The 17,500-nt window shown below is 41.5% G+C and overlaps 1 protein-coding gene across 2 annotated transcripts in view; it reads left to right on the plus strand.

The window, feature by feature from the left end:
* wnt6b (wingless-type MMTV integration site family, member 6b) overlaps positions 1 to 17,500 on the plus strand; it is a 58,294-nt gene that overhangs the window by 23,641 nt on the left and 17,153 nt on the right. For both annotated transcript variants that reach the window (XM_084084445.1, XM_084084444.1), the window contains exon 2: positions 13,235 to 13,455. In XM_084084445.1, coding sequence (XP_083940571.1) covers positions 13,235 to 13,455 — 221 coding nt within the window. The remainder of the gene's footprint in view (positions 1 to 13,234; positions 13,456 to 17,500) is intronic.

The following is a 17,500-nucleotide window of genomic DNA, read 5'->3' on the forward strand; positions in this document are numbered from 1 at the left end:
CCAAGGATAACAAGACGCAGCTATCAAGTCTGTTCTAAATCGAGTAAAAAGCACCAATTACGTTGAAATCCGAACAGCGCTCTGCTTTGAAAGTATTTATTCAAAGGGGAGATAATTTTGTGTTGGCAACTTGGCATGGCCATGCATCAGTGTCTACTTAAAATGACGTCAGATTAAGGCGGTCTCTAGTGATTGGTTAGGGGCAATCGTATCCCCCTCCCCCCACGGAAATTGATTAGAGTGTAGGCAATGTCAGAGTGAAGATGGAAATAATAACGAGATCACAAGTTGACAGTTCTGTTTGATATCAGGCAAACAATACTGTACCTATCTGAGCTAAACAGGATGCACAATGTGGAAATTTTGACTGATATCCGATTATTTTCCATGGACCAATATTGATACGATATTGCAATAACAGTTTCCAGTATGGTTTACTGTAAACCTGTTATTATCTCTGCAGCTGTGTGTGTGTGTGTGTGTGTGTGTGTGTGTGTGTGTGTGTGTGTGTGTGTGTGTGTGTGTGTGTGTGTGTGTGTGTGTGTGTGTGTGTGTGTGTGTGTGTGTGTGTGTGTGTGTGTGTGTCATATTTATTGTGCATGCAGCCAACAAGCCAAGTAACCCAATTCCCGAACAGTTTTTCAAATCGACAACTGTCATTTTTGTGAATTCATGCATCCATGCATGGTAAAATATAGTTTTTCAGCGCATCACTTAGTTACACCACCAGCATTCTTTTTTCGGGGCATTTATAAAGATCGCAACTGTCTCTTCCACATAGCCCTATTGACTCACACACAGAGAGAGAGAGAGAGAGAGAGACCATTCAGTTAAAGCTCACATCTGAATAAGGCTAAAGATACATTTATAAACGTGACAACATCTTTAAAACATATATATATATATATTGAAAGATTTGCAAAAAAAAACACGATTGAAAAAAACCCCAGCAGATCTACAAGCTCGCGGTGCGGCACTCGGTGCCGCGGTATGATCTTGTATATCTGCTATTTTTTGAATAGCCAAAGAAATCTTAAAATGACAACGATGCTTTCCCGGTCTTAATGGATTAATAATTAGTCAAGCAAAAGTGTTATTATTGGGGATGTGCCTTTCTGCCAGAGATTTGCAGTCCAATGAGTGCGCCATTCTACTGTAGTATTGAGGCAGCAGTGGTTCAGGGGGTATAGGGCATGGAATTGGAAGGTTACTGATTCAATTCCTAGCTCCTTCTGGCTGTGTGTCGAAGTGTCCTTGAGCAAGACACTGAACCCCTAACTGATCCAGAGGAGCAGGTTGGCGCGATGCATGGTGTCCTCCACCATTGGTGTGTGAATGTGCTTGTGAATGGGTTGTGAAATTTGCCATTTACATTTACTTCAATCCGGGAACGCATTTAGATTTGGCTATTAAAAAAATAGCAGATATGCAAGCTCATAGAACGGCACCTATCGAGTGCTGCGATATGAGCTTGTAGATCTGCTATTTTTGGAAACATGGTGAACATTTTTGCAAATCTTTATATTTTTTAAGCGAACATTTGTAACTCAGATCTTTGCTTCTGGTGGGGGTCCCTGGAACGGAATATTTTGACACGGGGGGTTGGCGGCTAAATTCATATAATTCTGGGTGGTCCTTGACATGAAAAGGTTTGAGCACCACTGATATTATAGCAACATACGTTTTTTCAGAAACCAGTTAGGATTTAGAAGACATTTGTAGATGCGTTCCTGGATTGAATGGGTTAAACTGTGATCCTCGGTGCAGAATGACCTGGTGTATTAGGCCTACTGAATACTACACTCATATGAGCTCATATGATATGAGATATGAGTGGTCATCTTCACCTGCACATTATGGAAGTGTGGAGGAGTGCTATATGTGGGAATGTTGGATCTTCAGGTGGCTTATTAAGTTTGGTATTTAATTTGGTATGTAATTCCACATATTATCGCGCGTGTGTGTGTGTGTGTGTGTGTGTGTGTGTGTGTGTGTGTGTGTGTGTGTGTGTGTGTGTGTGACAGACTACCAAAAGGATCAAACATAACGATGCTTTGTGCGTACTGGTGTGTGTTGTATATGAAAGACGTCCATCGCTGTGAGTTAATTATTGTTTGTTTACATGCGAGAGTAAGTGTTATTTTATTTGTGTTTGCAGTAATCCAAGAGTATTCAGACTTGGTTTTAAAAAAAGAATAATACCATGTATAAAGTAAGCTATAATACGATGTAATTATACAAAGCACAAAGTAATGACTATACTAATTACAAAGATTGCCGTGTAATGTTTAGACTATTCAGTAGCTGGCTACATTTCAAAGTAATCTGGCCCAACCCTGAATATCAAGGAGGCCATAATGATTCCAGTATAGCTTGCACCCATGCAACATAACAGCAAGTTTCTCCTCCCCCCGGCACAGTTTCAGTAGTTTTGATCTGGCACTTGAGGTCAAGTTCATCCATTCCTGGGATCGCCTTCCCCCATGTATTTAATAACATAACTGCAGGAGTGTTATATTCTTATGTAAGAAGCAGTCCATTACTATGGCGTAAATAGGACATAAATCACATTATTTTATTCAGTGCTCATCAAAATTGATCATTAATCGGATTGATTTCATTAAGAAATTGGCTCATGTAACCACAGCTGACAAGGCACACATCAGATTCAGAATGAGTTTTGGGTTACATTGTGCTGCTGATAATGTAAATGACTGTAGTTACATAAGGTCCCTGCTGAGATTTTACGGCCACCCCTGTGATAGTTAGATGGTTATTAAACTCATTGTAGAAAGACACCTCTGACATACTGTGGCCTACTCTTGGTGTCTTGGTGCCTGTAGGTAGCACAAGCAATTTGTCACTGTGTGCACCTAATTAATGCAACATCATATTGACGTTGTGAGACACATTAGGAATCATTTTGATATGGGTCCGATACTGACGCCGTTGTAAAGCTGTTTGTAAAGCTGTTTGTAAAGCTGCAATCCGTACCTTTTTTCACATACCCGGGATTCGAACCCTGTCGAATGTGTGAGGGACCAAACAGCCACCGCTCAGAGGCAATCCCCGCTTCTAAATCTCTCAATGGACGAGTAGGAAGACCATCTCTACCCACTGTAGATGTACTAGTTATATTGTAATAACATACTCTGCCATACAAATTGTTTAAAAATAACGTTTTATTCAATAAAATAGATTCCAGATTGCAGCTTTAACTCATTATCGGTGACATGATGACCAATATATCGTGCGTCCCTAACTGTAGCACATTACAACCACATAATGTCTTATTCTCTCCAGTCCACAGTATCAGATAGATCAGATGAAAATCAAACACTTTGTTCTGATGGTCATTAAATGCCACAAATTCCTGCCAGATTACCTTTCTGTGTAACTGATGGAGTTTGTCCTGCATGGTGCACATGGCAGACAGCAGCGTTGTTCTGTCCTTCTCTTTTTTTGTCCCTTTGTGGATCACAGCCATGTTTTCAGTCTTGGAAACGGGAACCACCAGCATGAACCTGATGAGATGTCAAGGACCCCCAAATTGATATACATACAGTATACATTTGGTGACGGACCGCTATGAAAAGATTTTGTGCCAGAGACCACCCAAAACAGAAGATTTGTGTTCACAGTTTTTCAAAATGTTTGGAAAATAGCTGATCTACAAGCTCACAATTTGGCACAGCGTGTTGTGAGCTTGTAGATTGGCTAGATCGGATAGTATAAATGAGGGTTAACGTGGTGGAATTTAACAAACCAATTCATAGATCCAATAATGCCATACAGATAGTTCATCTGATCTTGTTTGACTTTTGCAGTTTTACATCGGCATGTCCTCCCTAAATCTATTCCTTTGTACCTATCCATCTCTCTCTCTCTCTCTCTCTCTCTCTCTCTCTCTCTCTCTCTCTCTCTCTCTCTCTCTCTCTCTCTCTCTCTCTCGCCTCCCTCTCACTCTGGCGTCCCAGACTAGCGCTTGTCGTGACTGTTTTCATCTCTAGCATACTTGAGGGATTAAGGACGGATAAAATTCACTCGTTTCGTGGTTGGAGTAAAAAAAAAGAAGAAGTCAGACCCAGGGCAGCGCAGTGCTGTATCTGTGGCATCATGTGACTTCTAATGAAACTGGAGGTCGTGCTGGGCAAACGCTTTTAATCTCTCTTGGACCTGCACCCTTGGGTCCTACACAGTAAAATCCTGAGGATTATATTGTGTGGTGCAGTTTTCAAAGGAGAAAAAGAAGCACCTGGAAAGGTGTCTATAGATGTGTCCAAAATAAGGGGGAAATTGTGAAAAACCATCTGCTACTCTGGCAATGCAAGTGCAATCAATGGTGTTATGAGCCAAGAGTGCATTTTTAAAAATAATGATTCTTCTAGTTTCATATTTGAAATGATTTGTACCTTTTTGTTCTGCTTTTTGAGAATTGTAATACTAACAAGTTTGTCTTCATTCTTACATAATACTGTTGTTTGGTAGAACAACAGTATTATGTAAGAATGAAGACAAACTTACAATCAGAGTGTATTTGTCTGTCTCTCTCAGAGTCATCTACAGTACCAGGGTTAGATTATGCCACTGAAATAGGTTTTCTAACGCTGCCTTAGATGCAGGAATAGTGAACAGAATTTTGCCAACAGCAGCCTATAGCAACATTGCGATATTGAGTACCTGAAATGAACCACTTAAACCCTGTTATACTTCTTTGTCCGGAGTCCCCCAGGGGGTCTATCCTTGGACAGCTCCTATTTTTTCCCTCTACACCAAATCTCTTTGGCGAAAATAGCCAATCTACAAGCTCACAACGTGACGCTTTGTCATGTGATTTTGCCAAATGTTCGCCTTGCACAGAATAGGGATGCCAAGGTTTAAGTGATCAACAAAAAATAAAAAAAAAGATTGTTTAAAGATAACCAAGTACACATTAGCAATATTGAATGCATTCAAATCTATAAAATACAAAATAGTAAAGCACTGAAAGCAGCAATAATATTCTTTACAGTTATTTGTACAGATACAGTATTTGAACTATACAGTATGTATCTGAGCTGACATCTGTCCGGTTGACACAGAGTCCCTCTGCGAACGATTACTATTTGTATAATATTGTCCCGTTATCTCATTTTATCTGCCCCTATCGCTCTCCCTGTCTATTTGGGGACTTTTATCTTCAGGATTAGTTCATGCGAGACAGTGTTTTGGTAAGGCTCTCGATCATATCGGTGGCTTTACAGTAGATCCCGCTTGGTGTTTTGGTTGGAGACTGTTTAACCACACTGATCAGGATGGAGAGTTTTGACTGAGACACTTTGCATGAAATAGCTAAACAATATCTTTATAGCTCTCTCTCTCTCTCTCTCTCTCTCTCGTGCGTGCGTGCGTGCGTGCGTGCGTGTGTGTGTGCGTGCGTGCGTGCGTGCGTGTGTGTGCGCGAGTGTGGCTGAGATGAATGAGAACTTTAGTGTCAATTATTGGGAAACAGGAAGAATAACTAACCACTGCCTGATTCCTATCTAAATGGTATGTGTGTGTACTGTGTTGTGTTGTGTTGTGTTGTGTGTGTGTGTGTGTGTGTGTGTGTGTGTGTGTGTGTGTGTGTGTGTGTGTGTGTGTGTGTGTGTGTGTGGGTGCAGGCTCTGGAGCGTGTGCATGTATGTGCAGTATGTATGCAGTGTGGTAGGTGTTCACGCAAGTGTGCATTGTGAACTGTACAGGACCTAAGCAAAGGCACCTTACATTGTGCAGTTGTTATTGTATTGTTAGTACTATCTTTTTACTTTCTATTGTTATTGTCTTGCTTTTTCTTTGGCTATTTGTCTCGTAGCTGCAATGTTGAGTTGCTGATACCCAGGCAATAACTTTACTCTTTTATGGGATGTAGCAATAAATCATCTTGAATTTGAATCTTGTATACGAGAGTTTGTGGGTTCATGTACAGATGTAGTGCAACTGTGGTGGTTTGAAGCCAAGCCCTTATGATTATCTATTTGCCCTGAGCTTGAGGTGCACCACTGTGATTCACTTTATATGTCGGGTGGAAACCTTGTATGTCCAAAACTGTTACTTTTTCAGAAAATGGACAAAAGAAGCTGTATTCTAACGGATCCAACGTAGTTGTTATATAGTCACAAGCTCTTGCTAACACTTTTCATTATTCAATATTAGTAATATGTAGCAAAAATAGCAGATCTATAAGCTCCCAGCCCGTTGCTGTGAGACATAAAAAGTTGAAATATGGAGATGCAAGGTTTCTGCCTGACAGCAACAATTTGCTGGGGGGAGGGGTCCACAACTCCCCTCTGCGGTCTTATTTTATTTTATTGTCTTCAGTGAGATGGCAACAAGGACGAGAGGGCAGGAGATCAGGGGAGAGGCAGGGGAGAAGGTACTGCTGGGTTTTGAACACAGGCCAACAGGAGTACAGAGTACATCCATCTCCACAGTTACATCAGAGCCCATCTATCACCATCATCAGGGAGAGTAGAAGGAGAGATTACAAGTCAGATTTGAACCAAGAGAGCCATGAGTCAGATTTTTTTTTGCTATCTTACAATGAGAGTGAATGAATGAAAGAGAGTGAATGAGAGAGAGAGAGAGAGAGAGAGAGAGAGGGGGAGAGAGAGTGAATATGAGAGAGAGAGAGAGAGAGAGAGAGAGAGAGAGAGAGAGAGAGAGAGAGAGAGAGAGAGAGAGAGAGAGAGAGAGAGAGAGAGAGAGAGAGAGAGAGAGAGAGAGAGAGAGAGAGAGAGAGAGAGAGAGAGAGAGAGAGAGAGAGAGAGAGAGAGAGAGAGAGAGAGAATATGAGAGAATATGAGAGAGAGAGAGAGAGAGAGAGAGAGAGAGAGAGAGAGAGAGAGAAGTGTCTTAATTCATTAGGGGTTGCTGATGGCAGGATCTTTGACATACAGTGATGTAATGAAGTTATATCACGGAGTGATCTTATCCAGAGTTCTTCTGGCCTGTGTGTCATCCATCAACATTCATATCATTGCCCCAGATTTATCTAGAAAAATAGAGATAAGCAAATTAGAGAAAGGTCTAATTTAACTCTTGGGTCTCGGAGTTGAATTAACCCAATGCATTTTGCTGCGTTCCCTTTTATCGATGAGTAAAACCTGATTTATACTTCGTCCGTACAATGGGGATCAAGAGCCGATCTACAAGCACACACAATACAAGCTTGTAGCAGCAACTGCAACTGACATCGAGTGACATCGAGTGACACGTCATACGACTGAGTATAAATTGCATACATTCTGTACGCCCAATGACTCGTTTGAGCGTCATTTTGGGGAGAAATACGCTAAGGCAGTGGTTCTCAACCAGTGGTCCGGGGACCACCAGTGGTCCTTGAGGGGGTTCCAGGTGGTCCCCAGCTAAATGATGTAGAGTTGGTAACCAAATGGACCCTTATAGATCTTTAACTCTCGAGATTTAATTTTAATTTAACTCTTGAGAGCGTAAAATGAAACCAAATGGACCCGTATTGTTAAACATTTGCATTACTTAATTAAAGAATTGTTACTTTGATCAACGTTTGCCTCTCTCCTATGGCACCAACATCAATACAGCATGGAATTGCAGACAAAATCCTATCCAGCGATAACAGAATATTCTCAAATGCCGAATAAATAATGGACCTTGATATGAAAAGGGTTGAAAACCACTGCACTAAAGCATAGGGTACTTTGTCACACTATATATTATCTCCTCACATAAGAACAATGGGGTTCAGGTTGAAAATGGATTGAGGTTCCCTTTCATCATCTGGCTTAAGTGGGTTGGATGAGCACACTTTCACCTGCTTGAGCGTTACATTGGCTAGAGTCAGAGCAGTGGCTCTCAAAGTGGGGTCCAGGGACCCTCAGGTTTCCTTGAGGGGGTTCCAAATGGTGATTATTATGGGGGTCCTTCAAATTAAAAAGTTGGAGAACCACTGAGTTAGAAGGTTTAACTGTCTTAGCTACAAGAATAAAAGTCCCGTGTGACAGTTTGTCTTTTAAAAATGCAAAGCATATGTCAAATATATTTTGATCTCAGAGCTCTTGTCTCACTTTATCACAGGATCCAACTCTCTGTCTCTCTGTCTCTCTTTCTCGCTCCCTCTCTCTTTCTCTCTTTCTCCTTCCTTCCTTCCCCCCTTCCTTCCCTCCTCGTCTGTGTGAAAATAAGACCTCAATGAAGCCCCTATTTTCCTTTCACTTCTCTCTCCCTCCCTCTCTCCCTCTCTTCCTCTCTCTCTCTCTCTCTCTCTCTCTCTCTCTCTCTCTCTCTCTCTCTCTCTCTCTCTCTCGACTTGAGGAACAAAACTCGATACTGTATGCTCAGTTATTTTACGACTCTACACCTCCCATTGTTAAAAAACACTCTGGACTGTGTGAGCAACTGACAGAGCTGGCTGTCAATCCATGCTCACACACACACACACACACACACACACACACACACACACACACACACACACACACACACACACACACACTCACACTCACACTCACACTCACACTCACACTCACACACACATAGACGCACACGCATGCACGTGCACACATTCACGCACGCACACACACATGTGCGCGCACACAGACGCACACACATGCACGTGCACACATTCACGCACACACATACTTTGTCTCTCATTCACAGAACCCAGTATTCCATTTTTATCACTGTCTCCCTCTCACACACACACACACACACACACACACACACACACACACACACCCATCCTTGATAACAGTGGTGGATAATCAGTGGTTGTCATGTGGGAGTGTGTGTGTTGTTAAGTACTGTACCTGTACCTGCTAATTAAGCAGGGATTGCTATAGGAACTGGAATCACATCTAACACATGGCGACTGTCTGCTGTTGCTGTACCACACACACACACACACACACACACACACACACACACACACACACACACATACACACACACACACACACACACACACACATAACATCCACTTCTGGCAGCTTTTTCCATGCTGTTTCCATAGAGACGCTGTCAATACACTGTCAATAACCAGTACAAGGAGGCTGATACGCTGTAAAGCCCAGAGTGTTCGTTTAACTCTGAGAGTGTCCACTCGCACAGGTGCAAATTGATACATGATCACAGTCACTTGGATTTTACTGTGTGTTTTGTGTGTGCAACGTGTGTGTATGTGTCACTTAGCAATGTCCTGAGCATTCATTTAACTCCTTATGGGTCTACTATTACATTACATGAGCTCTGAGGATTTTGTAGTGTATTCGTCTTTTTGTTTAGAAGTGTATTCTAGCTGCAGTAGGCAAGGCAAGGAAAGTTTATTTGTCTAGCACATTTCAACAACAATGCAATTTAATGTGCTTTACATAAAACATTAAGCAAAGGAAACACAAAATAACAGGACATTAGAATACAACAAAAACTAATAATTAAACATAAAACTTACTGATAAAAACACAGTTCAGAGGAATAACACAGAATTAAAACAAAAAACTCAATGAAAGGTTTCTTTTTTTAATAGCTGTGATTTAAAAGAACTAGGATTGGCAGCAGACCTGCAGTTTTCTGGGAGTTTGTTCCGGATATGTGGTGCATAAAAACTAAATGCTAGGGGGGCACGGTGCGCTGTCGCCTCACAGCTAGAAAGTCCCTGGTTCAATTCCTGCCGGGGACGCTGTGGGTGTGTCCTCTCCTCCGCGTCATCAGTGCCCATACCCTATGTGGGGTTGGCGATAGGGCCTTTCTGCGTGGAGTTTGCATGTTCTCTCTGTGTCCCCTAGGGTAAGTACCCTCACAAAAACATGCAGTAATCCTGGTCTGTATACTGCCTCCCCCTGGTCAGCTGGGGCGCCTGATGGAGGGGAAAGGAACTGGTTGGAATAACGTGTTCCTTCCACGCGCTACGTCCAACCGGCGAAACTCCCCCCTGTCAGGTGATAAGAAGGCTTGTTAGCTCTCATGCATTGAAGGAGGCATGAGCTCGGCTCTGGGCTCTCCCTAGGCTGGCAGAGGGTGTGTAGCGCCCCGGATTACTTAGGCAATTGGCACTGGGTGAAAAAAATGGGGTTGCAAAATCGCGGGGTAAAAACAACTAAATGCTGCTTCTCCACGTTTAATTTTGATTCTATGGAAAGAAAGCAGACCTTTCCCAGATTACCTGAGAGTTCTGGATGGTTCATGATATCGCAGACATGTATCAGACATGAATTACGGCCCTAAACCATTCAAAGCTTATAGACCAACAGTAGTTTTTACTATTTTTAAATCGATTCTTTGACATCCACTGAGCCTGTGTAAGGATTTAAGAACTGTGTACATAGCAATTGAATAGCTTCTCCCATCATGCAACAGATACCATAGCTCATGTCGTGGGATGATTTGCACTCCACTCCTCCTAATCTTCAAGACAAGTTGAATTATTAGAATGGATTGCAGGAAATCCATAACGGTAATCCACGCCGCCCGCCATTATCATATGTTTGAGTTGCACAGTGATAGCAGAACTTGGGCAGAAGGATCAGCCTTTCCATGACGTACTTGGCCTGAATATTAGGGTTGTAATTAATGGTGTTTTGATTCAATCAGAGATAATGTTGACATGTTATCCTCCATATGAATTAGCTTTATTAAAGCAATTGACTATATGGTATAGTGTATGTGTGTGTGTGTGTGTGTGTGTGTGTGTGTGTGTGTGTGTGTGTGTGTGTGTGTGTGTGTGTGTGTGTGTGTGTGTGTGTGTGTGTGTGTTTAAATTATATTTTATTTAAAAATAATTTGTATGGTATTGTAGCGATCTGCTACACCATTACAGTATATTAACAAGTCAACACAGATTAGTTTTTTATAAACGACTAAATCCATTATTTTGATTAACCACTTAACCCTGTATTATGTTTTGTTGTACAACTGTGGTGTACAACAATACTGTAGCTAAAATAGCCGATCTACAAGCTCACAACGCGTTGCAGTGAAACTCGTTGTGAGCTTGTAGATCTGCTATTTTTTTTTTTACAATAATTTATTATTTATTTTATAAATAATAATCGTTCATTATTAATCGTAATCGAGGCAAAAGCTTGAAATAATTGGTGATATTGATTTGAAGTCATATCGCCTGGCCCTACCACACACTCTGGGCAGTGCTTTGCAGTGTGGGAGCCAAGGCCCTCTTTCCCATTAAGAGCTGAAGTAAACAATTTATCCCAATGTTATACACTCATCCATCAGAGCTGTTGAAGAGGTTCTGGGTCCATGTTCATCAAACCCAGAGAGAAAAGTATTTTATTCCGTTATGGTTTCAAATATTTGAACTACTTAAGGTTTATGTGATTTATCCCTCCAAACAAAATCACCTTTAACCCATTAAGACCGGGAACGCATGTGTCATTTTCAGATTTCTTTGGCTATTAAAAAATAGCAGATATGGAAGCTCATAGAGCGGCACGGAGTGCCGCGCTATAAGCTTGTAGATCTGTTATTTTTTGAAAGATCGTTAAACTTTTTCCTAATCTTGGAATATATATTTTTTAAAGCGAACATTTGTAAAATATTTTGTTCCAGGGACCTCCAGAAGCAAAGATTTGAGTTACAAATCTTCGCTTTAAACAATCTATATTCAAAGATTTTTCAAAAATGACCCATCATTATACGTTACATATTTTAGCTGTCGGGTAGAAACGTCGCAACTCCATATTTCATATATATATATATATATTACATTTTGTTTAAATCTTTTTAATACATTAAAGCCCTACTTAATTGTACAAGAGTGTCGAGTAAAACAGGTGGTGTAAGAGTTACAGTCGGGGGCATTAACCACTTATAAGACCAATGTTATGCTTTGTTTTACAATGGTGTCGCATGGCGAAAATTGCTGATCTACGACCTCATAATGATCACATCATGATGCATGTTGAGCTTGTAGATCTGCTATTTTTGAAGATTTTTGAAAATGTCCACCTATTATGACATGCCCAAAATAGGGATGCCAGGTTGAAAGTGGTTAAGAGAGAAATCTATTAAGTGCAGTTGCTGCATCCCCCATATGTCTTAAGCCTAATTCTAAAACGGATAGTCATTGAGTCTGATTGGCTGGTTTTCGTTTAGTTGACGTGATAAAAGACACTATGCCGGGCCGGCGAGTGACTGAGGGGCTTTGGGCGGGGCTTGTAACGAAAACAAGCACCCCCCATCCCTCGCAAACCATATGTGCTGTAGTCTGGGCTGCAAGGGTTAGTAGCTAGGCTAGCAGTTTACACAGAAAGTTCACAGACTTAATTACAATGAGATTGAGCTAACAGTTACGTTTTGTGTCTCTATGTGGTTGTTTAGGAAAACAGGCACTAGTCTCTGTCAGGAAGTTGCTCTTCCTAGTAGCCGGGAACTACTTTCTTGTAGAAGTTGTTGTAGTGAATTATTAAGAACTGTTTAATTGGGACGTGTCTTTGATTTACATTTTCCATAGTTGTAACCGCTTTAGGAAAGCAATAAGCCACGCAAGGTCTCAGTTTACCTCTAGTTTATAATGGCTAAGAGGGTCGGAGCGTCGGAGCTCGGAGGCACTTGGCTCACTACGCCCCTCAGCCATTATGAAATACTCGGTAAACTGCGACTTCTATATGTGCAGGAGCAACTTCAAGCTTATTGCTTTATTCATGCGTGTCAGGCGAAAATTGTGAGAGAAAACGTGACTTGCAACACTTCTTCCCGTTTAAAACATGTCTTTGTCGACCAACATGTTACACAGCACTCTTCTACCAAAGCATAAATTAGGCTTTGAAATCAGCTGGCACCTGTCAGTGTGTTCTTCATCTTCATCATCCCCGCTCCAAGAGGGTGGACAGTAGGGCTGGGCAATTACCAATATATCTATATATCGATATAGTGATATGAGACTACTAGATATCATCTGGGAATTGGGACATTATCCTTAAACCAAAGTGTTGACTTTACCTGGTTTTAATTACTTCAAAAATGTTCAAAAATGTCAAAAATAGTGGATCTACAAGCTTACAACGTGTCCACGTTGTGAACTTGTTGATTGGCTATTTTCGCAATTAAAAGAAAAAATTGACATTATCATCTAAATACGAAATATCGATATCAAGGTTATTTGGTCAAAATCGTCGTGATAATTGTTTTTGTCCATATCGCCCAGCTCTAGCGGACAGCCCCTTGGTCCTTCTAAGCTTTTCTCTTCTCTTCTAAGGTGCTAACTTCCTCTCTTCTTTTGCAGGGCAGTGGGCAGCCCGCTGGTCATGGACCCTAACAGTATTTGCAGGAAGACAAAGCGCCTGGCGGGGAAGCAGGCGGAGCTATGCCAGACTCAGCCGGAGATTGTCAGTGAGGTGGCCAAGGGCGCCAGGTTGGGCGTCAGGGAGTGTCAGTACCAGTTCAGGTACCGCCGATGGAACTGCACCAGCCATAACAAGTACTTTGGCAAAATACTGCAGCAAGGTGAGCATGTGAGCGAGGAAACACAATTGTTGTTACTGGCGATGCTAATGCCATGTTGTGATGAATACACAGTACAATCCTAACTTTTCATTTTAACCACTTAAACCCTATATATACTTCATTGACCGGGGTCCCTAACTGGGGTCTTTGGTTCCCCACCTTTTTCCCCCCACCCCTACACCAAATCTCTTCACACGACACGTTGTGAGCTGGGGGCAAATGTTCACCTATTGTGATATGGCCAGAATAGGGACGTTAGGGTTCATGTGGTTAAAGAGTGTACAAATGTCACCAATTCGATCCAGGAATCGCAGTTTTAAAGCTGCAATCCAGAATGAATTTTAATGAATAAAACCTTACTTTAATTGAAGTGTGGTAAATACAATACAATATAATATAATCAATACATCTGCAGTGGTTGGAGATGGTCTCCCTATACTCTTCCTTTGATAAATCTATATGGCGTTGGGTAGTGGTACTACTGCCTGAAGCTCATAAGTGCAGCATCTCCCCTGGCCAAACGGGGACTGCCTCTTGGCTGAGAGGTAGAACATTTGTGTCTCATTCGGAGACGGATTTGAATCCTGCGTAGGACATAAAAGTTACGTATTGCAGCTTTAAATAAATCTCATGTTCTAAGTAGCTTCTGCCATGGCCGTGGCTATTTATGCTAAAATAAACCTACTGTACCATTTCATTTTAATTTGATGACAAATACCTGTGGCTTTCCTAACAAAGCCACAATTCGTGTAGCAACAGAATAAATGAACTATGGATATCAGCAAATATGAGATGATACCTTTCAAAAGTGTATAAAAGTAGATTTTATAAGGGTGCAAACCCACTGCAGTATTTCATCCAAATTAAACAAGGACATAATATTTGCCGTCATTACAAAGGCATCTTCTACTTTGGATCATAATCTCGGCCTGTTTTAAACGCAGATGTAAATATTTAAAGAAAAACACAATTATAATCTGCCAAGCCACGAGTTGTATAAAAATGCCACTTTCCAATATTTTTAAATAAAACCTTGCGAGCTTGAAAACCAGCTTAAAACCATCTTTAAATAAAACCTTTGGCTTATTGCCCCATCTAGAAACCACTCATATCCCACTTTGACTTAGGATTGATTGGCATAATAGAGAACATATTTCTAGCATCACGAATATGGCTCTTGTCAGCACTCTTTCCAAAATCTACTGCTGTGGTTATGGTCTTTTAAAAAAAAAAGTATTACAAAATGTCCACACTTTTTTAAAGAGTGTCATCTCCCATTCTTCGCCGATGTGTGCTGTTGGATCTGAACCCATGACCTCGGGACCACAGGCTGTGGCCTTACGTCAACTTGAGGTCGGTTCCCTGTCTGGTCATGGTACGACAGACAAGGGCAGCTGTTGTATTTCAGACCAGACATATTCACACTTGACTGACTCCCTCCTCTTCATCAGATGGCCCGCGCGCTCCAAATGATCTTCTGAAATTGCCCTCTCCCTTACCATCTCCCCTAAGATCTCTTAACATCATCCTCCAGCTCTTTGAAGTCTGTAATATAGCTAATGTCGGGTCATGGCTCGGTCTTCTGCAATTACTGTGTTGGCTTTTCTCTGGTATGAGAACGTTCATAGAAGAAGCTGTCTGTCGGTTCTATGAGCAGGACCACAGAGGACCGTTCACTGTGTCCATATAGCAATGTGTTTTGTCAACAAGCAGAGAATTTATACACAGCAGAAGGTTAATGCGTCATCCACATATTTCTTACCTCACCGGCAACACCTGTCATTTGAGGTGCCAAATTATGTTCACATTTTATTCTAGGAAGACAGACAATATAATACATTATTTTTGTTCCAGTTACATGGTAAAATCAAAATGGATATTTTTTTCTACAAGCAGTGGTTTAAAATAGAGCGATAGACTGATTAGTGTGACTTGTTTACATTTTGTAAAGTAATGAATTCACATTTCTAGCAAGTCTGTTTTTGAATGTGTACAGTAATGTGGTTAGTGCTTGTGTTGCAATAAGTGTTACAATGCCTTTGACAGGATTGTGTGTGTGTGAGTGTGTGGGTGCGTGCGTGCGTGTGTGCGTTTGTGCGTGCGTGCGTGTGTGTGTGTGTGTGTGTGTGAGCGTGCACGTGCTTGCGTGTACATGCATGCGTGCACATGTGTGTATTTAGGAGAAAGATGTCAGTTCTTCCGTAATCTCTGCTCCTCCAAGTTAAGCCATCTTTAAATCAAAAGAGTTCCAAATGCAAACTCTCTCTAGTTAGCTTTTAACTAAACTGATGTTCCCCTAATTTGTTTGTTATTGAACAGTCCATGGCATGTCATTGAACAGTCCTTGGCATGTTATTGAACAGTCCATGGCATGTTATTGAACAGTCCTTGGCATGTTATTGAACAGTCCATGGCATGTTATTGAACAGAACAGTCCATGGCATGTTATTGAACAGTCCTTGGCATGTCATTGAACAGTCCTTGGCATGTTACATCCCTCGTGTCTTCCATTTGTTTTCCCAGAAGGGGAAAGATGAAGCTGAAGGTGGCAGTGCTATTGTTCATATCCAATCCTGGGACAGAAAAGACAACTGTTTGCAATATACAGACGTTTGGGCTGAAGCTCATATTATATGGTATGACTTACATTAGTGACAGTATCTACAACAGCCGGCCTTTCTGGATCAAATGATTTCAAAAATTAAAAGATCATACTGAGAAACAGTGAACTCCAGTTTGTCCTTGCCATAGCCAGAGTCTGTAACTCATACCAGAGGAGAGCTGTAATCCTCTGTGGTGAAGCTCAGGGTTCTGTGGTAGCATGACGTCCTTGGTCTGGCCGAGGGGCCAGAAATATTGATGTTAAGTCGATACCTTATAAAATGAGTAGATGGCATTCTCAATTTTATATTATAAGGTTGTCCCAAGAATGTTGATTGCAGTAACCATATTTCATCTGTCCTATTGCAACCATATCACATTGTGAAATGGCGTTTAGGATTGTAATGTGTCCATTCTACAACCACTATAGTAGCACCTGGAAGTCAATCTATTTCTCTATAATTCCAGTTTGCCAATTTGACCAGTTTCCATGGGTCACTTTTATTTCCTTGTTTATTGACTAGGGAAGGCTGACCACAGCCTAACTTGCGTGGACTGTTGTCCATCAACGACCAATCACATGCTAGCGTGGGTATATTTACTAGTTCTTGCTGCAACATCATTGGCTCAGTAGCTAGCAGTCATTTCGCTCAAATCAACGAACCCCCAGTTACAATGTGGTTGTTGGCGCTCTGAGTGCAGAGTGAGGAAAAAGGTTAGGAAAACTTACGAGTAAGGAAAACAACGCTTCATTCACAGTGATTTTTTGTGAGTGGAGTTTCACAATACATTATTTTTTTTCCACTAACGAAAAATATAAACTTACACTGCAATGAAAACAGGACCACTACAGACTAGCACAGTTTATACTGAATATCTGCAGCAGTGACAACATAATACCTGGCCATCCAATTTCACTTAAGCCTCTTAGTTCAATTAATACACAAACGAAAAATTGTTTGAAAGACAGACAGACATTTATGCATACAGAGAGGGAGGGAGACATACCCCAGCAACACACACAGACACTCACAAATACACTCACACATGCATGCGCGCGCGCGCGCGCCCACACACAAACACACAGACACACAGACAGACAGACGCACGCACGCACGCACGCACGCACGCACGCACGCACGCACGCACGCACGCACGCACGCACGCACACACACACACACACACACACACACACACACAGAGAGAGCAACAATCTGCCAGTAGAAGACAGAGAAGTGATTAATCATAAATTCCTGCCTGTCTATAAGAAGCCAAAGTGCAGTTTTGTTTTGAAACCTTCGCCCTCAATTACCTGGATCTCTCACTTAATGGCCGTTTGTCATTAATACAGCTGAAGGCCAAAATAAAGAAGTGCCAACATAAAGTGTTTTTAATAGCACGCGTAAAGACTTCACCTGAGCACAAGAACGATCGCTCACGATGG

Source organism: Gymnoscopelus microlampas, assembly GCF_963454915.1.
Source record: "Gymnoscopelus microlampas genome assembly, chromosome: 17".
Lineage (NCBI taxonomy): Eukaryota > Metazoa > Chordata > Actinopteri > Myctophiformes > Myctophidae > Gymnoscopelus > Gymnoscopelus microlampas.